Below are 26341 nucleotides of genomic sequence, written 5' to 3'. Positions count from 1 at the left end.
GCATCTGTAAAGAGTCAGTTCTAAAAGAAGATTTCATCATTGCCTTTATACCTTGTATGGGCAAGGAGACTCTCAAAACGCACCACTGTAAACTTGTCAGAGCTAATTAGATCAGAAAGGGAAACCAAGGCAGCTGTCCAGGTTTATTGCACAAAAAAGCCTTCGCTAGCATTGTACTGTTCGCAGTCTTCACTTCCGATACATTTCTGCCTCGACAAAGATGCCCGTGATTAATAAAGGCAGATGACAGCACGAAGCAGGGAAGACAACAGGTTTTAACACGGTAATTTCTCCGAATGCATCAAGGTAACGCCATAGATCTTGTGCACTGTAAGATATGCCAAGATGGACTGGATCAATCACCCCCACCTGTTGAGCTGCCTAATGCTAAGGACAGAGTACCAAAACAAAACCCTCTGGGAAAACAGTATTTCAAAGTATCCTGACTTCCTTCAGCAAGTAAACAAAACAATTCCCTTACTGTATAAGACAAAGGTCTCTCACCAGCAGCTGTGAGTTGCTGCTGACCATTCACAAGCAGAGCAGGGAAGAGAGAAAGTTACAACATTTGAGGTCTTTTAGTTTATGGCTTTAGAGAAGATGTGCTGTATTCCTAGACCCGTGAGCAAAGATAATCAGCTGGCCCCAGGAAATACATTGCAAACAGCTGAGGCTGCTATCGAAACCCCACTCACCTGGGAGCAAGCCCCATTAAATTCAATGGGACACACTTCAATGGGACACACTGAGTAGACACAGTTAGCACTGCACTGTAAAGCATCGAAGAAAGTTTACTTCAACCACCACTGCAATTTTGCAAGCATTTAAACAAAAATATAGTGTTGGCCATTTAACTTAACACTAATGTTTGTTTTCCCTCTGCCAAGTAGACAACATTACGATTAGGGGGCGGGGGAAGGATCCAGTATTTTTTCTTGGTTAACACAACAGTTCAAAACAGAAGGCTGTGTTTATCGTGTTTAATGTTTTTTCTCTCCTCTGACCTCTAAAAGGCTTTAAGTAAATTTTGTGGTAACGCAAAGAACATGAGCAGCTAGGGAGTCTCAGACAGTTATAGTGTCTGAATACAGCCTTTGTGGTATTGGCAACATAGCCGTGATTAAGGATTGGCTAGCGGCTTGGGCTTATAAACTTTTATTTTCCTTCCAAGAGACCTGCAACATGGTGATAAATGTAAATAACTCTCACGCAATGGTTTGACTTACTTTATGCTTATAAACCATAATGTTTACGTATGGTTTTATACTGGCGTGCGGGTGTATGCACTTTTCCTCTCCACAAATGATATAGACATGTTGCGTCTGAAGGAGCTGGATGTGTCAGAGGGGAAAGGGGGATCAACAAGGATCTAACCTAACAAACAAAACAAAACAAAACAAAACAAAACAAAACAAAACAAAGGAGGTCCCACCCCCGCCCCCCATCTTCCAAAACATATTAAAAGATTGGGACAGTCTGGACATGAAAGTGGAGATAGGTGGGGAATCTGGCTTGTTGCTAAGCAACCATTAATATACATTCCAACTGCTTCAGGAAGTAATTTGGAAAGGCAGCATTTCAAATCCAGAAAGGACTTTCCACCCAGGTCATACCATGCTCCCAGCAGTAGGAAACCAACAGGTCAAGTTAATCCTGAGGGGGACATAGCAAGTCTGTTAGGGAGGAACTCAAATGCTGAAGTCCCCTCAACATTGTACTAGACGCACTAGCTCAATGGCCTGTGAAAAAGAAGGAGCAGGAAGCTGCTGTCGTTCTTGTGGCTCATTGTGCATCAGATTGCTATGTCCCGTTGCACACCTAACTTCTGCCAATGCAACTGTTGCGCCGGATTTCATTTTGCATGACCATAATTCTCACTCTTACATTAATGCAACAGTCCTTGCACTGGAAGTCAAGAGAGCACTGTCTCTGGGCCTATGGGTACAAATTCTAGATTTAGAGTATGGCAAAGCTAGACGTGGGCAGGAGAGTCACATAAAGAAAGGGGTCTGCTTTTGCATCAAGAGAGGAACAGAGCACTGCCTCTCCATTCTCCCACCTTAAAGCGATCCCTCACACCCCCACCATTTCAGGCTTCAGATTGGTCTGGTTCTGGATTTGCAGCTAGGACAGTGCCTGAATTTGTGGGGGCATGAGAAGATAACATGGGAGATGCTTGAGTTCCCATCACCAGCACATCTCATTTGGCATTAAAAGAAGCCAACCCCACACCAAACAGGCCCTGATTTACGTGCCAACCAGGCAGGCTATGGCCAGATCCAGCACCTGGAATCCATGGACAGCTGCTGGGGCCACAGCATTCTGGCAGAGAGCACAGGTGATGCCTGCCTCCCAGCTAACCTTTAAGAAAGTAACATCTACACAACTTCATGCACATAACACAGCACTTTCCACAAGACGTACCGAGAAGCCCTTACAAAATCTCAAAGGTCCTTAGCCAGATATTTATAGTGAGAAAGCATATTGGGGGAGTGTGGCGTCAGTGGAAAATGGTCAGAACGGTATCCAATCATCCACAGGTTTGCAAGGAGACTATAAACAAAAATCATACTGAAACTGTTTGCTGATCCTATAGGCTTGGGAAAGTGCTACAGAATATTCAGCATGTGGTCTGGTTTCAAAATGGCAGGCGTAATGCAAAATGACAGCCAAAAATGTTCCTTTCCCCACTTCTGAGACCAGAAAATAATGGTAGAGCCTTGAAACAAAATCAGAATGAAAGCTGAGGCTTGAGGTTACATTTAACATAAATTTATTGTCTGAAATATTGGTGACATTTGATGTTATTTAACAAATGTGAAATGCCTAGTGCTTGTCAGGATGTGGAAAGCAAAAAGGTAAAACATTACCTGTAGAATTTTCCTTATATCTTTCCAAGGAACAGAACTAAATACCTTTTTCTTTCAATGAAAGCTGAAAATTCATAGAAGGGGCCCAGAATACCCCTAGGCCATCACTCCTCATATCATGCTGAGCTATGACCCTACACCAGTGTCTATTTACAGAAGATGGTTCTTTCAAGGCAATTATATGCCACACAAGAAAGCACATGAATACTACTGCTAATGATTCCAAGCGCAATTCAGTATATAGTGTCTGAATATATCATCTGGTCATCCAAGCAACTCAGACCCAAGACATATTTACTCTAGTTTTTGAGGTTGTGGAGGAAATCTCAAAAAATGTCATCCACACAAACACACACAAATGTTGAGAACTGTTTCTCAGATCAGCTACTTTCAAATGCCTCCAAACACTAGTGGAGTTGCTCCAGTGGAAACAACACAATACAAAGACACCCCCCCCCAAAAAAAAACACACCAGCCGAACCAAGTGAACTGATATTAATATGACTATAAACAAGTACAAAGGGGCGCGGGTGGTGCTATGGTCTAAACCACTGAGCCTAGGGCTTGCCGACCGGAAGGTCGGCGATTCAAATCCCCGTGACAGGATGAGCTCCCATTGCTCGGTCCCTGCTCCTGCCAACCTAGCAGTTCGAAAGCATGCAGTGCAAATAGATAAATAGGTAGCGTTCCGACGGGAAGGTAAACAGCGTTTCCATGCTCTGCTCTGGTTTCACCAAAAGCAGCTTAGTCATGCTGGCCACATGACCCAGAAAAACTGCGGACAAACGTTGGCTCCCTCGGCCAGTAAAGCAAGATGAGCGCCACAACCCCAAAGGCGTTCACGACTGGACTTAACTGTCAGGGGTCCTTTACCATTACAAGTACAAAGGTGGCTGTTTTCAGGGGCAGTCCCAATAATTATAAAGTGGGAAGAAGGGAATCGAAGTGGCAATAGCTACAAAGGGCATGTAGCTACCAACAACAAGTAGAACTGCCCAAATAGATGTGTCACACGTAGTAGGTAACCTGAACGCACTGAAGAAATTGGAAATGAAGCAGATGATGGTGGCAATGGTTCGAAGCAGAAAGTGGGGCCTAGCATTCCTGGATGCAAGACACCATGATGATGATGATGATGATGATGATGATGATGATGATAATAATAAAATAATAATAATAATAATAATAATAATAATAATAATAATAATAATAATAATAATAATTTATTTATACCCCGCCCATCTGGCTGAGTTTCCCCAGCCACTCTGGGCGGCTCCCAGTACATGACATGACATGCTAGATAAGCAGCAGGCATGCTAGATAAGCAGCAGGCATGCTAGATAAGCAGCAGGGTTCAAGAAGTGGAATAAAGGGACGACTTGACTGCAGGAAACAAAGGACAGACACTGTATTCTAAACATGTTAATAAGGAAAGAAGGCCTTCTAATTTCAATAAAACTTATATCCACATTAAAGGAGAGCACCACAGGAATGCGGTCTGAGTATACAGAAGCAGCAACAATAAGGATTTGGAATGAAATACTGTAATACCAAGGGGACGCAAGTGGCGCTGTGGTCTAAACCACAGATCCTAGGACTTGCCGATCGGAAGGTCGGCGGTTCGAATCCCCGCGATGGGGTGAGCTCCCGTTGCTCGGTCCCTGCTCCTGCCCACCTAGCAGTTCAAAAGCACACCAAAAGTGCAAGTAGATAAATAGGTACCACTGCGGCGGGAGGGTAAATGGCGTTTCCATGCGCTGCTCTGGTTCGCCAGAAGCGGCTTAGTCATGCTGGCCACATGGCCACATGACCCGGAAACTGTCTGCGGACAAACGCAGACGAGCACGCAACTCCAGAGTCGTCTGCGACTGGACCTAACAGTCAAGCGTACCTTTACCTTTTACTGTAATATCATGGGGAACGGATAGACAGACGAGGGATTTTCTAAAATAGGCTGCCACATGTTGTCCTAAACTGTATGAGTAGGTTACCAACTCATTTAAATGGCTATTTCCATGGTTCCACTGCATACCTTGGAAAAAGACAACCTTTTATTTTTTAATTTATCATAAATGGGCCAATCTTTATATATGTATATGTATTTAATGGTGTCTACTTTACTTTGGGTCAATCCAAAAGTGCCTATTCACAATTTGCCATTCACCATGACCACTTTGGACCCTCGCACTGTACACACTCTGGAAAGAAGATTTTTGCCACTCCACCCTTAGCAGCCACTAACCTGAGATTTCTATCAGACCATTAAGTTCCCCCTCCCTGCTCCTTGTCAGATGTGTGGGATGAGCCACTTGTGACATCTTAAAGGAAGTTATTTTAAAGCAGGCTGTTAGAATAAGGCAAGGTGGCTCTTTAAGAATTCAATTAACTTCCAGCTTGTTTTGCAATAAATCGTCCAAGAGCACGTCCTGCCACTCTTCATTCCAGGGATAGTGTCCGGAGACTGCCCAGATGTTTCAGCCTCCGGTTCTCCTCCGTGGAAAGTTTCCGCCTGCAGGCTGCTGCATTTAGACATTCTGTTCTCCTGACTCTACTTAATCTAGAGTGCTGTCAGAGCTGTCACATGAACAGTGAATCATGGGCCCTTATTGAAAACCCTCAAGAGGAGCTCAGGGCAGACAGCTGCACAAACCCGCACCCAAACGCAGTCTCTTCGCGCCGAGGGTTTTACAACTCAACCTCTGGATAATCCCAGAGCTTGACTGACAGGGACTGTTTGTTCAATAACAGAAATTTGTTAAAAACAAATTGGCTGTCTTTCAAACAGACACCCTTTCCTGGGTTCCCTAACCTCACCTTTTTTGTGCTTCCCTTTCTTTCCCCCTCTTCCACGCACAGCAAGATCCATTTTCTTTGCTCTAAACAAACTGGAATTATAAAAGAATGCTGCTGTGCTGCTCGCCTTAATAGATTTGCACATTTTCCCTCCTCCCTTCCTTTCTTCTTTAGCATTTCCCAGGATAACATATAATCCTTTGCACCTGCAAAAGCTCCACAGACTGCAGACTGCCAAGAATCGACCACGTGTCCTTGCTTCCATGACCAGAGATCCTGTGTTTAAAGAGATAGGAGAGGAGAAAGTTATTAAAAATTAGTATATCTGCCGGGTCTTCCTCTTCCTTGGGGGGGGGGGTGGAAACAGGAGTTTTAAAGAGCTGTTTGTGGCATTTTCAATTATGTGATAAGTCACATACACATACACAAACTGAAGGACCTTATGTGCTCAAAAAAAGTAGATGGTCTGGGAAAGATAAATGGAACAGCAAGAGCGAAGGCATGTTTGCAGAGAGTTAAGTACATATTCATTTCAGCCTGGAGCAATGCAATTTTACAGATACAGCCTGAATCTTTCTTCCTCTTGGGAAGATAAAGCAATGCAAAAAGAACCCTGGAAAAATATCAGGAGTGAGTTCCAATCCATATGTACTTGCCAAAAACAAAAAACATTTCCAAATGGCTTCCCGTTGTGTTACTTCATACCCAGACACAGTCTCCTCAAGCTGCTGAGAGGGGCAGCAGCAACAGCATTTTGTCACCCACTGCTAAATTGCCCAGTCTTGAAACCAAGGTGAACAACACAGGTACCACTAACAAGAGTGGCCTTATTGACTATGATGTAGGTCATAAAACTCCCATTTTACAGATGTGGAAGTATGACCGAGGCAACCCTTTGAGCTTGCAGCTACGTTTTGAACCCAGAGATGTACATTTCTTTGAGAAGTGGATCTATACTCTACCCCTACCCCACCCCCACCCCATTTTAGACAGAAACTTCTAATCTGATTGCCGGCTGTGCAGAGTATCAATGGGCTGCCCCTTGTAACAACTGTGAAACAACTTCCCCCTGCTCCCCACGCCCCCGGACGGCTCCGCATAGAAATGATTGTCTGGCCCTTGTGGCAATCATGAAGAACAATGGTTAATTTTTAAATTGTTTTAAAGGGAAAGGGTGCAAAATCTTTAATCAAGTACAGTGGTACCTCGGGTTACATACGCTTCAGGTTACAGACGCTTCAGGTTACAGACTCCGCTAACCCAGAAATAGTGCTTAAGGTTAAGAACTTTGCTTCAGGATGAGAACAGAAATTGTGCTCCTGCTGCGCAGCAGCAGCAGCAGGAGGCCCTATTAGCTAAAGTGGTGCTTCAGGTTAAGAACAGTTTCAGGTTAAGTACGGACCTCCGGAACGAATTAAGTACTTAACCCGAGGTACCACTGTAATGTGTTAGTTGGAAAAGCAAAGGCTTGCTGAAGTAGAGCTTGCTCCATAGCTAGAGAAAAAAGCACAAACACTCATGGATGGAAGCATGCCTCTGTCTGGAGTTGGGCTCCAAGTTCCCTGTGCTAAACTGCAAGCACTAGGCTACCCATGACTAAGGTGTATGGCAACTACTTGCAACAAGTCTAAATGGAGAAAAACAAGAGCCATTAATAATGGACTACTCTACCCTACAGCCAAACTCGGAGCAGTCCAGGGGATGAAGGCCAAAGGAGAATTCAAGTTGGCCAAGAGGAAATAATAAAATCCACTCGCAGCAAGGCCAACTTAATTGTGGTGTGGTCTTCCCCAGGGAAGCAGGGAAAACCCTGTTTTCTGGATCATTTAAAAATAGACCATAGCAGACAGCACTTGGGAACATACCACAGGGAATAATCCTACACTGGAAGACTGGACGTGGATGACCTAATAAGTTCCATCCTATCCCTCCTTTTCATAGGGAGGCCCAAAGTGAAATGTGCGAAAGAGAGGAAATGAATGCATCGAGTAACAGGAAGGAGAAGATTATAGAATAATAGCTGCATCCCATCCGGCTAAGTCTACGAAAACCCAAAGTAAAATATTTCAATTGCCAACCATTTTTGAGATTATCTCTCTCTCTAAAAAAAGAAAAGGTTCCTGCTTATGTTCAATGCTCCATATTTTATTTATTGGTTAGATCTGGATGATTTTTTCAATACGGTGCATATTATTATTTTGCTTGTTTTTACCATGTTGCTGTGTTTTCCCGTAAGATGAGGATATAAGCACAGCCTGCTGGATCAAGTCATTCACCCAACTATTCCAACACTCAAGGGTAAGCCACAAGTAGGACCTGAGTACAACAGCATTTCCCCCACTTGCGCCTCCCACTAACTGGCATTCAGAGGCATACAGTGGTACCTTGGTTCTCAGACTTAATCCATTCCGGAAGTCGGTTCCAAAACCAAAGCGTTCCAAAACCAAGGCACGCTTTTCCATAGAAAATAATGCAAAACAGATTAATCCGTTCCAGACTTTTAAAAACAACCCCGAAAACAGCAATTTAACATGAATTTTACTATAAAATGAGACTACTGATCCATAAAATGAAAGCAACAAACCATGTACTGCGGTCACACAATCAATCAATCAATCAGTAGCTGAATTGGGTTCCACACAGTCACAAAAACAAAACAAAAAGAGCTGCAAAAACAAAATTGGAAAATGAATAGCAAAAACAGACAGACCTCAGCGTAACACTCAAAATGGAAGTGTGGCAGTCAAATTAGAAGCATAACACTCAAAACGGAGCATGCTTAGCTTCCAAAAAAAGTTCGCAAACCGGAACACTTACTTCCGGGTTTGCAGTGTTTGGGTTCCAAGTTGTTTGAGTACCAAAGCGTTCAAGAATCAAGGTACCACTGCACTGTCTCCAATAGTGGAGGTAGAACACAGATGCTTAGATGCTTTGCTTGGGGAGAAATGCAGGAGAAAAATATCTATTTTTTCCCAGTTTGCACTATTTTCGGCTTCTGAAAGTTACAAAAAAAATTGCACGTTAAAGCACTGCTTTCACATATAATCCTATTCTGCAAGTAGAAAGCGGAGGTCCCCGTGAGATGTTCTCCCATCTTTATCACGACAATAACATGATAATATATGGAAGTCTCATTTTCTAACTCTGCTGGTGGGAATAAGCATGCTGCAGTTCTGAAAACTAAAGCCATTAATGAAGTAATTCCTGCCGGATAAGAGAACTCTCAGCTACTGCAATTCTCCCCTTCTTACTGCTAGTGGTTTGTGATAGGATGGCATTCCTAAGAAGCTCTGGCCACATACGTATCTTGGCCCAAATGTGGCCCAAGACCAGGCATCCCCAAACTCGGCCCTCCAGATGTTTTGGGACTACAATTCCCATCATCCCTGTTAGCTAGGGATGATGGGAGTTGTAGTCCCAAAGCATCTGGAGGGCCGAGTTTGGGGATGCCTGCCCAAGACATTTCGGTGATTGAAAATCCAGGCAGCACCCTTCCTGATGATTAAAATATAATAAAAAACTATATAATAAAAAACAATTAGGACACAGTAAGAGTCTGTTGGATCAGACCAGGCCAGATTTGTCTAGCTCAGCATCCTTATTTCATACAGAGGTCAACCAGATGCCAATTCATAGTACAGTGGTACCCCGCAAGACGAATGCCTCGCAAGACGGAAAACCCGCAAGACGAAAGGGTTTTCTGTTTCGGAGGCGCTTCGCAAGACGAATTTCCCTATGGGCTTGCTTCGCAAGACAAAAGCCCATAGGGAAATCTCCGGGGACCTCTTTTAAATGCTGGTGGTGGGGAGCAAAGCCTTTCCCCCCCTCCGGCCTTCAGAAGAGGTCCAGGAAGGCCGGCGGGGGTCGAAAGGCTTTGCTCCCCACCGCCAGCATTTTAAAAGCAGTCCGGGATAGCAGGGAAGAGCTTCCCGCTATCGCGGACGGCTTTTGAAGGCAGGCGGGGGGGGGGAGCAAAGACTTTCGCCCCCCGCCCGCCTTCAGAAGAGGTCCAGGACCTCTTCTGAAGGCGGGCGGGGGGAAAAAGTCCTTGTCCCCCCTGCCTGCTTTCCCAGGGGCTTTTACATCGCCCCGGACAGCGGAGAAGTCCTCCGCTGTCCCGGGCGATTTTAAAATGCCGCCCGCCAGCATTTTAAGATCGCCCCGGACAGCGGAGAAGTCCTCCGCTGTCCCGGGGTTTTTTAAAATGCTGGGGGTGGGAAGAAAAGCCCTTGTCCCCCCCCCAGCCTTCAGAAGAGGTCGGGGGACAGACAGTCCCCGGACCTGGTCTGAAGGCGGTTTCCATAGGAACGCATTAATTGATTTTCAATGCATTCCTATGGGAAACCGTGCATCGCAAGACGAAAAACTCGCAAGAAGAAAAAGCTTGCGGAACGAATTAATTTCGTCTTGCGAGGCACCACTGTATCCCAAACTCTGTGGCTGCTTCACTCTACCAAACAATAGGACAAGCACACCCCTTCTAATAAGAGATGTTGCTTTGTCTTAAATACATTCCTGACAAAGGTTAATATAACTAGCAGAATGCGAAGAGTGAAAACAGCTAATGTCTACTATATTGAACTGGTGATATAAAAATATGTGTCATGGCATTGAGAGATTTGGGTTCAAGACCCCAATCAGTTAGCGGGTGCCATTCTTGGGCGGTTCCAATCTCTCAGCCTCAGCAACACATCAATAATAGGAAAGATGCGGAGTCCAACAAGATGCACATGCAAGTAAAATGTATAATCTGATCAACTGTAGAGCAATAATGACCTTCTATATGAGGACCTACACAGTTGTGCAACAGTACTATTACTTTGGCATCCTGAATAAACCCAGGGAACACAAAAGCATTTAGAGGATAAGGGAATTGGCAGTGCATCTCATTACGGAAGTTTCCTTTCTTTGGGTCCAATTAACTCTGAAACTGTAACTGCACTGACAAGGTATCAGTGTGAGTACACAAGCCTTTGGTCATCTTGTTTCTCTCTAATGATTCCCTGTCTGATTGCTCCAGGCATGCGCTATTAAAGACAGCAGGAAATAATTAGCCGTGTTTTTCTTTCAGGGCAATACCCATTCCCACCAGCATTCCCAGTACTGGAAAGCAAAGATGACAAGCGCTGCACTTTTAAAACAGGCTGTGATGCCAAGCCTGTGTCATGTGCATTCTATTAGACCCAAGACTGAATAGAAGACTTTGTTTTCCACTTCAAAGGACCCATCCCAATCTTGCGCTCTTCCCTTATGAATAACAAATTGGAAATAAATCTTCTGGCTGAAACACATGGAAACTCATACAACCCAGGCCCTCCTTAGCTTCCTAGGTCACTTGTATGCTAAGTTGTGTTTGCTTGTTGTTATTTTTTTAAAGAAATACCAAAGTGAGACCTTCATATAAGTTCATCTTCATCATTCAGCCCGGACACTTCCAAGGGTCTTCTGGCAATTCCCTCACTGTGAGAAATGAAGTTACAGGGAACCAGGCAGAGGGCCTTCTCAGCAGTGGCACCCTCCCTGTGCAATGCGTCAGGGAGATAAAGAACTACACAACTTTTAGAAAACATCTGAAACATCTGGGGGTGGGAGGGAGTTTGACTTCACCCCAAGGGGAACTCCTCCATTGTCTATCAAGACAGATGGATGCCAACAACAAATGAAATGAGTTTACTTGAACACAATGGAGGCCTAGATCACTATGTTAGCTATCTTAGATAGCAACTACAGCAACCTAGGTTCTTTTGGGTGACCTGCCCTCCAAATACTAACTCTTCTCTCACCATAGCCTTGTTTACATACACTTTGCCACCCACATGCTCGACGGCAGAATTCCCAATAGAGAGTTGGCAGTGAGCTGTGTCTACTGGCACTGAGTTGTTGTTGTTTAGTCGTTTAGTCGTGTCCGACTCTTCGTAACCCCATGGACCAGAGCACACCAGGCACTCCTGTCTTCCATTGCCTCCCGCAGTTTGGTCAAACTCATGTTGGTAGCTTCGAGAACACTATCCAACTATCTCGTCCTCTGTCGTCCCCTTCTCCTTGTGCCCTCCATCTTTCCCAACATCAGGGTCTTTTCCAGGGAGTCTTCTCTTCTCATGAGGTGGCCAAAGTATTGGAGCCTCAGCTTCACGATCTGTCCTTCCAGTGAGCACTGGCAGTGAGTAGCCCCTCCCCAATCTCAAATTCTGCACATGCTCAGAGGCCCTCTCTTCCCTATTTATGAACATATCAAAGGGTTGCGCCGGGCTTTCAATTTCAGCTAGCACTGGGTGATCTACCAGGGATTGTTGAAGTAGGTTAGCCCTGCGAATGCAAAGGGCTGGGCTGGATTCCCCCACGAGATCTCCTCCAAGCGTCTGCCTACCATCCTGGATACTGAGAAGCTATTGCATTCACCTCCCTGCCCCCTTTCGCAGTGTGGAAACTGTTTTCTTTTGGATACTTTTGCAAAGAGAAAAACAATACTCTTCATGGAGAATTCCTGCTCAGGAGGAGGAAAGAACTAATCTGCCTGCCTTGCAGTCCTGTCCAAACTAGTGTTCTAAGGAAAGAAGCACTCTAGGGAGAGCAACAGGCTTTGGAGCCTAGAATGAATTCAGGACATATTTGGAACGAGGCATGCACAAACTTTCTAGAAACCGGATCACTTCCCATTCTGAAAACAGGGCTCAAACCAGCGAATAAACTTCATGTGCATCCAGCCTCTGGGAGCCTGTTTCCAAACTCTTGAGCATTTTCAAAGGGTGTTTTAACTCAGCCAGCAAAGCAATTCCTTTCCTTTCACTGTTCCAAGTGCACATCAGCTTACAGATGGTGCGCAAGAATGTCTTTGACAGTATTCTAAAGCCACTGTGAATAACAGTTATTGTGACACTGATGAAGTAAGGTTTGTTTGCTGAGCAGCTGTGGCTATATTGTTCTTTTTTTCCTGGGGTGGGGGTGGGGCAACCATTCGGCAAATGGAATGCACACTCCCCATTGGCTGGAAGTGACGTCACCTGCCTCGAAAGGCTGCACTAGAAATCTGGTTTCCGTGAAGGGGCACCTCAGCAAATGGCAGACACGTTAGTGTAACCGAACGATTAGTGCTTAATCCCCCAAAGAAGCAGAGTCGTTACACCAAGAAGGAGAAGGGAATGGTAGAACGCTTACTGCACAGCTTGCAAGGAAATGGGTTTAAGGCCCTGTCTGGGTTTCATCTACCCTGGGCTTAAATGCCACTAGGAACAGTAAGAAGAGAAATGAAAAGCTACCTTGGGGGGAGGGGGAGCTGTGAAAAGGGAAATGGAGGGGGGGGGGAGAGAAGGAAGGAATGTGGGACAAACTTCGCTTGCCCACCCAGTAAAAACTATTTTAAGGCTTTTTAAAACGGATAGCTACATATACAGCCAATAACGTATTTAAAAACGGTGTGTGTGTGTATTGGATATGCTAAGATTTGAAAAAACAATTAATAAATTAAAACTAACAACAGAATAAAAATACTAATGGGTGCAATACCGTTTTAGAGGAATTTGCTTGTGACACAGGAGCATCTGAGAATGGTTTTGCTTAGACTCTCAACATTTCACTCTCCTCTAAACTTTAGAATACCTAATTAGGTTAGGACAGCAAAACACGCCGAATCCATTTCTAAGCACCAGACTGAATATGCTCAAACCACTGAGGGGGAAGAAGAAAGCAAAAAAGAGGCTCCAAGCTGCAGCTGAACCTATTTGGGCTGCATATCAAGAACTGCTGTACATCCTAATCAAATGCATGTTTATTCCAAAGTACATGCCACTGAATTCAACGCTGCAAGTCGAATGGAATCCATTCCAGAAGTCCGTTCAACTTCCAAAACATTCGGAAACCAAAGGGCGGCTTCTGATTGGCTGCAGGAAGCCAAGTTGGCGGCATTTGGGAGCCAAAATGTCTGCGTATCAAGGCATTCAGGATCCAAGATATGACTGTAATGGTGTAGAGATGGAACTGCCTACCTGAAAATGTTTGTGGCCCACTTTTACATTCTGTTAAGTTACAGCACCTATCCGTCCTATATCTAAAATGGTTCATATAAATGGTCCATATTAAAATCTAGTCCTTGCCCAATTATTGACCATGATATCTAGAAATATCTTCTTTTTTTTTTAAGTCAAGTGTCTGAAACACTTGAAAATTCATCTTCCCTGGCAGCAGTAATTTTGCAGCTCAGAAGCCCACTCTACAGATCTTCTTGCCCAAATGGACTATAGTAACAGCCAGGGCTTCAGTGTTAACACCTGCAAGCTAAAATAATTTGTGAAATATTAAGCCTCTTCATAGGTCCATGCAGCCATTAGATCAACATCTCGCAAAAGATTATTTTATTATTCATTTTACAGATTTATAAACTGTCTTGCAAAATAAAAAGGTTATCCCAAGCCATCCTTTCAGAGATGATAATAAACATCAGTTAAGACATTTATCAGCATTGAAAAATAGACAATAAAGTACAATAAAAAAGCAGTAAAAGCACAATAGAATCATTTCAATTTAGCACACAATTTAAGCATAAGATCTAAACAGAGGACAGAGAACAATATAGTAAAAACCCAACATTTACTCTAAATTAAAAGCATAGAAATGAAGTAGAAATGTTTTCTCTAAATCGGACCAATTGCTTGACCCATAAATTTAATGAATTACAACATAGGTATATGGTTAAATGGGAAAGGGTTTTACAAAGGGGGTGCCCAGAAATATGGAGTTTCTTACTTGGCTTCAGCTTGGATTTGAAAGTTGCTAAGAACGACAGAGAAACCTGTACTAAAATGAAGTTACAGTGGCATTGGTCTCCATGGATAAGCAAAATGATGGGGTGGGGAATAATAATGGGAAGTGCTGGTTTTGCAAGAAAAGGAAAAGGTGTTTCATGAAAGAAAGGCTGCCCCACACAGAATACATTGCAGTAGCCTAGCCTGGATGTAACCAGAATATGAGTAATGGAGGCATGAACTAATATATCCAGAGAGGGCTGCACCAAGTATATCAGCTTACGGTGATAAAATGCACACCTAGCTACTGTAATCTCTTGAATTTCTATGAATTTGGTCTTCCGGAGGGAGAGCAACCCCATCCAGATCCAGCTAAATACTGGAGCAATTGACACATAGCACCTCTGTCTCATTTGAATGAAGCTTCAGCTTGTTTGTCCTCCTCCACCCCAAAACTGCCTCCAGACACCGGCTCAGGAATTATTACTCAAGTTATCTGAATTTTACTGGCAATAAACTGTTTAGATTACACTCTCTCCGAAACCCCAATTGCCTATTTACTTTGTGAGCTGAATTCCACCAGTGTACTTCATGCCCTATGTTTACAATACATTTCACCTCCAGAGCATCTTGAATGTATCCTAAAGCAGCCTTGTATTCTGAGAATCACTACATCACACTCCTGTTTTTAAATGTGGTTGGGGTTTTTCTTGGAAAGCACACGGTAGCTCTTTCCCTCCTCCCCTTAATGCTGTCATCTCCATTGTCCAGAACAAAATTATACCCTGTTTAGCAATTACTGTGTTGGGCTAGTTCTACAGTACACAACTTAAGGGAAAGCTGCCACAACACTATGGTATCACGGCAGACTCCAAATAAGGCAAGTGAAGTTATCCTAAAGGTTGAGACGATTCCCAGATGCCCGGATGACAGACACCTTTGCCAAAAAGCACCTCATAAACAAGCCAATTGGTTTCATAAGACCTGATATGTTTCTTAGTAATAGATTCAGCAGTTCCCAAGTAGGTGCACATCACTCTAAACTGGAAATCTCGGGGTTTTGAAGCTAAGGCCTGGTCTGGTGAGCTACCACAGACTGTGGGTGCTTAAGCCACTGTAGGCCTTGTGAAGCCCACAAGGAATTGAGGATGTGAAAAATCAACCACACTGTTACAGTCATACCTTGGAAGTCGAACAGAATCTGTTCCGGAAGTCCATTCGACTTCCAAAACATTCAGAAACCAAAGCGCGGCTTCTGATTGGCTTCCTACTGCAGCCAATCGGAAGCCGCAGAAGCCCCATTGGACGTTCAGGTTCCAAAGAACGTTTGCAAACCAGAACACTCACTTCCGGGTTTGCAGTGTTAGGGAGCCAAAACATCCAAGTACCAAGGCATTTGGGATCCAAGGTACGACCGTATTGCAAGTACAAAATCCCTGGATTTCTGAGATAAATACTAGGGGCCTGGTCTCCTTTCTTTGCCTAGCCAAAAGAGAAGGACCTCCAAAGATGAGATTGGGATACTGCCACTCAAGGCATTGGCCTAGCCCAGGCACCCCCAATCTCGGCCTTCCAGATGTTTTGGAACTACAACTCCCAACATCCCTAGCTTACAAGACCAGTGGTCAGGGATGATGGGAATTGTAGTCCCAAAACATCTGGAGGGCTGGGTACGGGGATGCCTGGCCTAGCCTTTTAAACTTCTATGTTTTTCATGATGTGAGGAGGGAAACAGGTCGAAGATGCACCTCTTTGCAAAACATAAATAGAAAACCATCAATCCATCAGCTTTTGTGTGGGCTGCATAATTTGTAGGCCTGACTATTCACAAGTTAGAAGAATGCAGGGACAAAACATGTGAAAAGGGTCCCACATGCCTGGCAGTGCAAACTCCTGCTCTGAGACAACTTTCCTCTACACCCTATTTACCAAAGCATCTTCAGTGGTATTTCAAAATGTGTGGGGAGCCTCCATGAATAACTCCCGCTTCAGACTGGAGGGTAACTGGAAGAGCAACTGAGATGAAGCTACTGAGCTTGTCCACACACTCTCCTGTACATTTACACTCAAACTTAATGCAGAATTCCTGAATGGTGCTTATTTCTTATTTTTTTACTGAACACAGATGAGGTAGCTGGGATGCTGAAGCAATGCTTGGGCATGGTAGTGGACTGAATGAGGGTGGATAAACTGAAACTCAATATAGAGAAGACAGAAGTACTGTTATGATTCATCTGTCCAGGTGAGTTCAGCCAGGAGGATGAGTTGCAGTCCTTCAGAAGTCCACAGTTTCAGGAGCTCTTTTATCCTTTAACAGTGCTTTGCCAGTTTCACTGGCTCCCATTCTGTTTCCTGGTCCAATTCAAAGTGCTGATTGTGACACTCAAAGCCAGGCTTCCTCAACCTTGGCCCTCCAGATGTTTTGAGACTGCAGTTACCATCATCCCTGCCCACTGGTCCTGCTAGCTAGGGATCATGGGAGTTGTAGCCCGAAAACATATGGAGGGCCGAGGTTGAGGAAGCCTGCTCAAAGCTATTCGTGTTTGGAGCTAGGATTCTTGAATGATTGCTTGCCTCCACATGCACCCAGATGAGGTGTGGTGGATGGTTGCTGGGGGAAAGGACCTTTTCAATGGGGCTACTGAATGTCCTCTCCAGAGAAGCATGCCTGGAAACTACCCTTGATATAATTTCAGCTCAAGGCAAATACCTTTTTTATTTTCTCAGGACTTTAAAATCCATTAATTCTGACTGGTGTTGTTGTTGTTGTTGTTGTTGTTGTTGTTGTTGTTGTTGTTGTTGTTACATGCATTGTGGATTGATGTATTTTTAATCAATCTGTATTGTAAGCAGTGAGAACATGGCTATTGTTTGACATATTAATATTTAAAATAAATAAAATTATTTAAATGTTTTGAGTTTCTTTATGGCTTTCTGTCAATATTATACCCAAAGCATTCATAATTCAGGAAGTTACAATCCCTTTTAAGCCAAAACAAAATTCGCAAAGGTGTTTTTGAATGAAAATTCCAGTTATCAAATGTCAAAAAGAGACATTCTCTTTATTTTTCAAAACATCTCAAATTTACTCTTTCACTTACAAAGGCATTCTTTATCAAATAATATTAGAGCTTAGAATAATGCTGTATTTCCTAAAGTTTCTGCCACCATGTCCCATTAGATCAGGGATTGCAAACCTTTTTGGATCGGGGGGGATTCATTTTGAATTTTCAGGGTGCCAGTCACAAAATGGCTGCCATGGGGGGTGGCATAACACAATAAGGAGGGTACAGTCATGGTGAAACTTTTCCCATAACTGTTTTTCCATACAAGAAAAGGCTTAACATGTTGAATTTCTGCCTTGGAAATAAGGCCATAGCAGGAAAAGTGTATTAAAGAGCAAAAGAAAACAGCAGCAGTTTAGAACTCTGGTGTGCAAACAATTCACTTATCAATCGCATCTGTAGCTTCACTCATAAGCTAAAACACTGACAGGCAAAAGCAGCCAGGCTGGCTCATTTCACAGAAATGGCTTAAAGGAGTTCATGCATATTATGCCTCATAACTTTATTTCTAGAAGGACTATAGGCTTCTTTTTTAAAAAATAAAAAATAAAGCTGGGGCCCTTGCCCTGGGGCAATAATGAAGGCCTTAATGGGCACCATGGCATGGCATGTGTGGGCACTGGACTGGGACTCCTGCACTAGATTACTGTGAGAATTTTTTTATAATCCATCCATACTGAATATTCAATCAAGAATAAAGCAAGCATGATTAGAAACACTATTCTTTTTGAGTTATGTGAAGCTACAGTTTTGGGCTTCTTCCAGCAGGGTAACTTCGAACAGAAAATATATTTCACGTTTCTTTTCATGTCCCTTGAGCAAAAGCCTGGTAGTGGATGAAATTTACTAGCATCTGACAGCAGTTTGGTGGTTTATGTAAAATTATTTTGTGGTCTCCGTCAAGTTCCAAGTGGGCCAGTGGCTTCAACTCCAAAACCACCAGTACAATTTAAGTTAACTATGCCTCAGAAGATAGCGCAATGCCTCATTTAAAAGAGGAACTGGCTTATAAAACCACCCTAAACAAAAAAAATCTCTCCGGGACCACAGATAATAATTGATGACGTGTATTACTACAGGCTAGGCGGGCAGGATTTGCAACCAATTCCTTTCCCTTTGGTTAAAACCCAAATGATATAACACATTAAGCCCAGAATATACAGCACTGATCATTTAGCTTACACTTAAGACCGTGGGCAGGAGTTACATCCAGGAAGGAGGGGAGGAATAAGGGCTGAAGGAGTACGAGTAGAGAAATATTGGCAATTTAATTTAGCTTCAAACATTCTAGGTTGTTTCAAGCACTTACAGGGTGCGCATTCTGAAGCTGCCACAAAGAATTTGGCTCCAATCCTATACAGCCTGCAGCTAACCTGCCACCTTCCTGGTGTTGATGAACTCCAAGTTCCATCAGTGCTAGTCAGATTCCCTCAATGATCAGAGATAATGGAAGTTTTCTCTCAGAGCTGCCACTGCCATTATCTTTTCTGTCCAGCAACATCTCATCGGGAAGGCCAAAGGTTAGCCACCCCACTACACAGCCTTGACTGGGAGTATGTCCCACTGAACTCAATGAGAACTGAACCTCTGAGTAGGCAGCACAGGATGGTGGCGCTAGTTTCTTTTATTTCACCCAAACTTCACAAGAAACTATGAGAAACAGTAGTGCAGTATGGTGTCAGCAATGCAATTCTGTCATGGGTACAGCCCAGTGTGTTAGAACAGTGACACTTGGAAAGAAAATAAAGTGGCGTATGATGAGACTGTGTCCATCCACCAAACCTCACAAGCAGGTTTTAGTTTTCCCCTGAGATATCTAGCCAAAATTTACGTGCAGCATACTCATAGGTTACATTGATCTCACATTCACCACCTCCCCTTGTTCCTGTACTCGTTTTTCAGGGTTAGTCTTTCTTGGTCTTAATCACCATTCGGCCATTGATTTGTCCCCAACTGAATTTTGCATTGCATTTATTTTACCTATTTTTAAAAATGGCAACATTCACATTTATATTTTTCACTTTCAAAACCTTTGTATGAGAGACTTACCTTTAAGGACTCCCACAGAGGAAATTGTACAAGGGAGAAAGGAATCTGGAAATGGAGAGAAAAGGGGGGAAAAAACACCTGTCATATAAGCAAAAATTATGCTGGCATGTTAGTCGGCTTTCTAAATTGGGAAGTTACTGTTCACTTGTTGAACTGTAGCTTATTAAATTTATAAATCCTGGAGGATTAAATTATGCACACGCCTTGTTAGATGGCTGGTTTTGCTACAGAACCTTTGACTCTGTTTAGCACATTCCCTGCCGAGAGGTTAACGTATTGTAATGAGGGTGGGCTCTAAGAGTAATAACTGGCACCATCTTAGTATGGTGAGTTTGAAAGTTTGACTCAACATCTGGCAAAGCCATACAGAGGATGGTTTAGAAGCTATGCACAGAAATCTAGCTAGCCAAAGAACTGCCAGCTCAGCTTTAGAGCTCCGCAGTCACAAAGGCTTAGGTTAAACCGAAGACTTAAAGACACTCTATAAGGGAAACTATATTTATGATATCTGGCTCACCTCAATACTGACCACTGGAAATAGAGTCAGTCCCGAAAGTTATTAATAACTTGGGAACCAAAGTTGTCAGCACTTGAAAATGCAACTCTGGAGGTTAGCCATCTAACGTTTCCATCACTCAGCCATGGCTAGGCACCCAAATACTTGTCTGCCCCTCTTTTCAACCTCTGGTTTCAAAAATATAAATGGTTGAGGTGAAAATTTTCCATTCCTCGTCCAAATATTAAAGGGCTTGACTGACAGTGGTAGAAGCCTTGGGAAGGTTCCAATGACTACCACCACATGATGACTTTCTATAGCCTCTTTTAGATAGACACTCAGTTCTGCGAGCAGACACAACAAATGCTTGGTTGCTCATCACTCCTTGCAGCTCCGCAACCCATGGCCCAACAGCCAGTCTCCAAAAAGAATTCCCTCTGTGCATGAGCAAAGGGCAGCTAAATGCGCATGAAATCCATTCATAAAATCCAAGACCACCACTTTGTGGTGTGGAACAGAGATTGCGTGAAATCACTCTGGGCCAGTGAGGCTGTGATGAGATATCTGGTTTACTGCACATTTAGTAAACCTTTATTTTCTGCTGGAAGATTAAGAAGCTACGGATAAAGATATTAGCTTCTTGCCATTAAATTGTCCCTTCACAAAACAGTATGAAATAATCCCACAAACTTTAGTGAAACTTTCTCTGTCCTATCTTATTATTAATCCTTACAGGCATATCCTTGTTTGCTGCTTCTATGGGACACCATCAACATAAAGGTACTTTTGTCTCTGTCCCTCTGAATTCAACAAGGTTTAAGCATTGCCTAACTGTGCGCTGGACTGCAGCCATTGTTATTTTATCATGTGCGTTATTTTATCATGTCCATAATGTGTTTTTCCAAAAACTGGTTTCTACAAAGGCGCTAGAAACTTTAAATGTAAAACATTATTATACTATGACTGTCAACATGACAGGCTTCAGCTCATACAAGTTTACATCATAGATTGTAGCTGTCCTATTAAATCTATACAGACTTACAACAAGGAAGAGTGAAGCTGAGAGCCAGCCATTCATTGTGACATTTAATTTAGCGTTATTCTAAAATGCACTCAAGAGGCCTGGCATGCATTGTTTACGCTTTCTTTCTTTTTTTTATGAAGATGACTAACCCAATACATACATTTTTAACAAAACAGCAAAGAAACAGATGTAACCGCTTAACATTAATCTAATATATTCACTCAAAAAACCCACTTGCATCTGGCTATCTGTCCACATCACCATCTGCATGTGTCTCAATTTCAACTTCCAAAAATGGTAAGCCAGCATAATAAAATGGGAGTTTGTTGTGATACTAGCTCTTATTTTTCATGGCTATGACTCTCTGTCTTAACTACCGTAGGTGAGGAAACAGGCCTTTCTGCAACAAATGAATCTCATGCCTCTAGTGACATTGTGGTACATGTGGTATTGAGGTTTCTCAACTGCAGTTCAGAGAATGAACATAACATTTCTAGTTCTGAAAGCTTGTTGTTTCCTACCAAAACCTTTGCAATATAGCCAGGCAGTGTCCTGAGTAAGGTCACTCAGTGAAATTCTTGGGAGAAAGGGGTGTAGTGATTGATCCAGCTACCAGAGTAAGAACACCCTTTAGTAATAATAATAATAATAATAATAATAATAATAATAATAATAATAATAATTTATTATTTATACCCCGCCCATCTGGCTGGGCTTCCCCAGCCACTCTGGGCGGCTTCCAAAAGAATATTAAAATACTATAATACATCAAACATTAAAAGCTTCCCGAAACAGGGCTGCCTTCAGATGTCTTCTAAAAGCCTGGTAGTTGTTGTTCTCTTTGACATCTGGTGGGAGGGTGTTCCACAGGGAAGGCGCCACTACCGAGAAGGCCCTCCACCTGGTTCCCTGTAACTTGGCTTCTCGCAGTGAGGGAACTGCCAGAAGGCCCTCGGTGCTGGACCTCAATGTCCGGGTAGAACGATGGGGGTGGAGACTCTCCTTCAGATATACTGGACCAAGGCCGTTTAGAGCTTTAAAGGTCAGCACCAACACTTTGAATTGTGCTCGGAAACGTACTGGGAGCCAATGTAGGTCTTTCAAGACCGGTGTTATGTGGTCTCTGCGGCCGCTCCCAGTCACCAGTCTAGCCGCCGCGTTCTGGATTAGTTGTAGTTTCCGGGTCACCTTCAAAGGTAGCCCCACGTAGAGCGCATTGCAGTAATCCAAGCGGGAAGATAACCAGAGCATGCACCACTCTGGCGAGGCAGTCCGCAGGCAGATAGGGTCTCAGCCTGCGTACCAGATGGAGCTGGTAAACAGCTGCCCTGGATACAGATTTGACCTGTGCCTCCATGGACAGCTGTGAGTCCAAAATGACTCCCAGGCTGCGCACCTGGTCCTTCAGGGGCACAGTTACCCCATTCAGGACCAGGGAATCCTCCACACCTGCCCGCCTCCTGTCCCCCAAAAACAGTACTTCTGTCTTGTCAGGATTCAACCCCAATCTGTTAGCCGCCATCCAACCTCTAACCGCCTCCAGGCACTCACTTAGTGGCCAGAGAGATGCACTCCATGCCTACTGGTGAGGCAACACTGCTTTGATTCCTTTCCCTCCCATACAAATGCCAGTTCCCAGGCAAAGTTGGGCTCAACACTCAATAACTTGTCCTCAGTCTTTGAGGTAAGACGGTAGCCTTCACGCCTTTCCCCTTGTACACATCCCTGTCTTCTCCACAGTAGCACCTCAGGGGATCCGTCCTTGATCTTGCAATTTGTGCTGCAGCACACTTCACACCAGTTCACCTCAGAAAACTACTCCAGTCCCTGTAGCTACCCAACTGTGTTAGCTGCCCCTTCTTCTGGAGCTACTTTAGAAACTATAAGAGAGCAATTGCAGTGGGATTTTGCAGTTACTTATTTTTCACCCCATTTTTCAAGCTGAAAAGGTTGTTGGAGCTGCCATGACATCAGTAAACAAAACATGGCAGCTCCTCCGGCCAGCAGACCTATTATAATCTAAAAGGCCAAGGAAAGTGGGATGAGGAGGGAGGATGAAAAGAAGCAGACTCGGGCACCAATTCTGCAAGCTGCATGGTGGTTCAAAAATATCCACCTGGAATAGGAGCAATAGAGGGAGAGGAGGAGTTAAGTGGCTTCCCATCTTCTCATCTGCAGCAGCCTGAGGGAATATCTCCTGCTGGGTACAAGCTTACAGAGTGCAGATTTAACCTCCCTATGCTTCTTGTTAAGAACTGAGTCAGCCATGAAGCTTTCCCAGACTGCATATTTCAACACTCCCATGTTTGAACCATCACACCATCTTATGAAGGTCTGGACTATAACCCTTTTCTGGATCACAGAGATGAAGTTGGAAGGGGTAATTTGCCTTTCTCTGATTTTCATAATCTGCAGTTCTCTAGAGAAACCTGCCCACTAAAATAGGAGAAAGCACACTTTTATAGAGTACCGTATTTTTCGCCCGATAGGATGCACCGGCCCATAGGACGCACCTAGATTTGGGGGGGGGAAATAAAGGGGAAAAATTTATTTTTCCCCCCAGGCGCGGGGCTGGGGCGGGGGAAGCCTGAGCTTCCCCCGCCCCCCGCCCCCAGAGCAGGTCGGAGAGCGCTGGCGAAGGTGAGCGCACCTTCGCCATCGCTCTCGGAGCTTGCGAGGCTGCGGGCGGGGAAAGCCGGAGCTTCCCCCAATCCCAGCCCCCAGAACGGGTCCCAGAGCGATGGCGAAGCTGTGCGCAGCTTTGGCATCGCTCTGGGAGCTTGCCGGGCTGGGGGGATAGCTTCCTGAAGCCTGGAGAGCGAGAGGGGTCGGTGCGCACCGACCCCTCTCGCTCTCCAGGCTTCAGCGAAAGCCTGCATCCGCCTCATAGGACGCACACACATTTCCCCTTCATTTTTGGAGAGGAAAAGTGCGTCCTATAGGGCGAAAAATACGGTATACGGAGATGCAAGCCAGTTCTGAAAAAGCACTAGCAACTTGTATTTCGTCTATACCATGGGTAGGCAAACTAAGGCCCGGGGGCCGGATTCGGCCCAATCGCCTTCTAAATCTGGCCCGTGGACTTTCCAGGAATCAGCATGTTTTTACATGAGTAGAATGTGCCCTTTTATTTAAAATGCATCTCTGGGTTATTTGTGGGGCCTGCCTGGTGTTTTTACATGAGTAGAATGTGTGTTTTTATTTAAAATGCATCTCTGGGTTATTTCTGGGGCATACGAATTCGTTCATATTTTTTTTCAAAATATAGTCCAGCCCCCCACAAGGTCTGAGGGACAGTGGACCGGCCCACTGCTGAAAAAGCTTGCTGACCCCTGGTCTATACTTATAATTTCCCTCAATAAATTCCTACCATGTAGGCGGTAAGGTCTCTATCACTCTACATCCCCCTCCATGTTTTTCAACACCACAAGAGTTAAAGATTATTGTCTGGTTCATCATGTTGCAGCTAATGATTAATAAATGAATCTACACCACTCCTCTGCCAGGCAAAACTTAGCCTGACAGACACCTGCCACGGGAAATTTGTTATCTAGTCAGGCAGGAAGTGGCAGTGAGAAGAAATCAATGTCACTGCTGTACATTGAGCTGACAAACTGAAATCTCATAGGAAGTTTGTCATCGCAAACAAGGAAGAATTTCCCTTGTGGCATCTCAAAGACCCGCAGTAAAGGTCAAACATGGTTCTTATTTATCAGGGCCATGAAACTCAAGCGCTGAGATTAACTTTCTTCCTGCCCCCAATTTCAGGTGCCAAAGCCCTGTTCACTTTACAGCAAAAGGCGTAATATATTTATGAGGAGATAGAGACTTGCAAAAGGATGCCTTCCCCCTAAACAAGAATTAAGTGGGCCTGAAAAAGCAAATGCAATATTATATTTTATATATAGGGGGTGCCCAGGCTAGGGTAGAAGAACAAGCAGTTTTGCCCTTGCATGGAACCAGAATGAGGTCAAGCCCAATTCCAACATTACGCCATCCAAAATGAAAAATTCAACATCCTGAGATTTTTGGCTTACAAATATTTTTAAATATTTCACATTCTAGCCATGTGGGCTTACAACCCAGGCTTGAAAATGTATGGGCAATGAATGCAGGCTGGATTTCAGAGGACTAAGGCAAATGACATCCAAGCCAAGGATAGATCCTTAAACTAGCCCCAGAGCAAAAAGATACAATATGTTTATATAAATCACACACTCACACAAGGAAGCTGATTCATACAGAACAAGGTCAATGGTCCATTTAGCTCAGTATTGTCTACAATGGTAGGCAACAGTTCTCTGTGGTTTCAGATGATACATTCCCAGTCTGAAGATGCTTATAAATGAACCAGAGGCCTTTTGCATGCAGAATAGATGCTCTACCAATGAATTGTAACCCATTCTACTATTCTTGATGTGAATTATGGCTTAACTTGACACAAATATTAACATTTTTAATCTCTCTCTCTCTCTCTCTCTCTCTCCCTCTCTCTCATGTCTTTGGCCACTCTACCCTAGCCTCACCAAAGCACACAACTGTGTAATTCTCTCTTTTCCCCTTTCATTTTCCCCAGCAACAAAAGAACAAACACACACACAAAAACATGGCCCTTGAAGTAAATGCTTCCTGATGCAGACAATAAACGTCACCAAATAGCAAGCTCATCAGTGTTCAAAATGGAGGACAAGACAGGAGGGATTCCCTACTAACCCCAATAAACCACAATTCCTTAAATAAACCGTGAATCTCACACTGAGCTTCCCAGACAACAGGGAAATGCTAGTTTCAAGATGAAGATGAAGTCTGTTGCCATGGAAGTTGAACAGGTTTTTTTTTTCATGGGAAACTCAAGGGTACATAGTACCAGCACCTCTTTTCGTTGTTGTTAAAAAGTGTGGCACTTACTGTAACCACATCTATTTTTCTAGAGAGAGACAAAGCACTGCTCGCAAGCTATCTATCCAACAGTGAGAATGTTAAGAACTTAACCCTGTCGGATCAGACCAAAGGCCTATCTAGTCCAGCATCCACTTCTCACAATGACTATCTAGAACTGATTGAATTCTGTACCATGGGCTTAGCTTACCATGTGAGTTTGGAATTCTCCAACAAGCAAAACAGAGAGGAGTGGCTTCTGAAGCCACAATGACCCAGAAATCCAGATTGAGAGCTGTGGTGCTGAGCAGAGGGTCAGTCTTCCCAAGCTAAAAGCAGCAGGTTCTTTACCCACCAACATGACCTTCCCATCCACCTCAGACTTTTGATAGGTCGTCACCTGGTGATTCCAAGTGCAATTGAGGGGG

At 43.9% G+C, this 26341-nt stretch overlaps 1 protein-coding gene across 3 annotated transcripts in view; it reads right to left on the bottom strand.

The window, feature by feature from the left end:
- Window positions 1-26341, bottom strand: part of SLC25A26 (solute carrier family 25 member 26) — a 124871-nt gene that overhangs the window by 24563 nt on the left and 73967 nt on the right. For 2 of the 3 annotated variants that reach the window (XM_081184351.1, XM_081184353.1), the window contains 2 exons: window positions 19516-19560; window positions 5870-5939 (listed from right to left, as the gene is read on the bottom strand). In XM_081184351.1, the coding sequence (XP_081040477.1) occupies window positions 5870-5939; window positions 19516-19560 (115 nt within the window). The remainder of the gene's footprint in view (window positions 1-5869; window positions 5940-19515; window positions 19561-26341) is intronic. The other variant, XM_081184352.1, reaches the window with a different exon arrangement.

The sequence above is a fragment of the Podarcis bocagei genome (genome assembly GCF_964188305.1).
Source record: "Podarcis bocagei genome assembly, chromosome: 2".
Lineage (NCBI taxonomy): Eukaryota > Metazoa > Chordata > Lepidosauria > Squamata > Lacertidae > Podarcis > Podarcis bocagei.
This window is presented reverse-complemented; position numbering and strand designations above follow the sequence as displayed.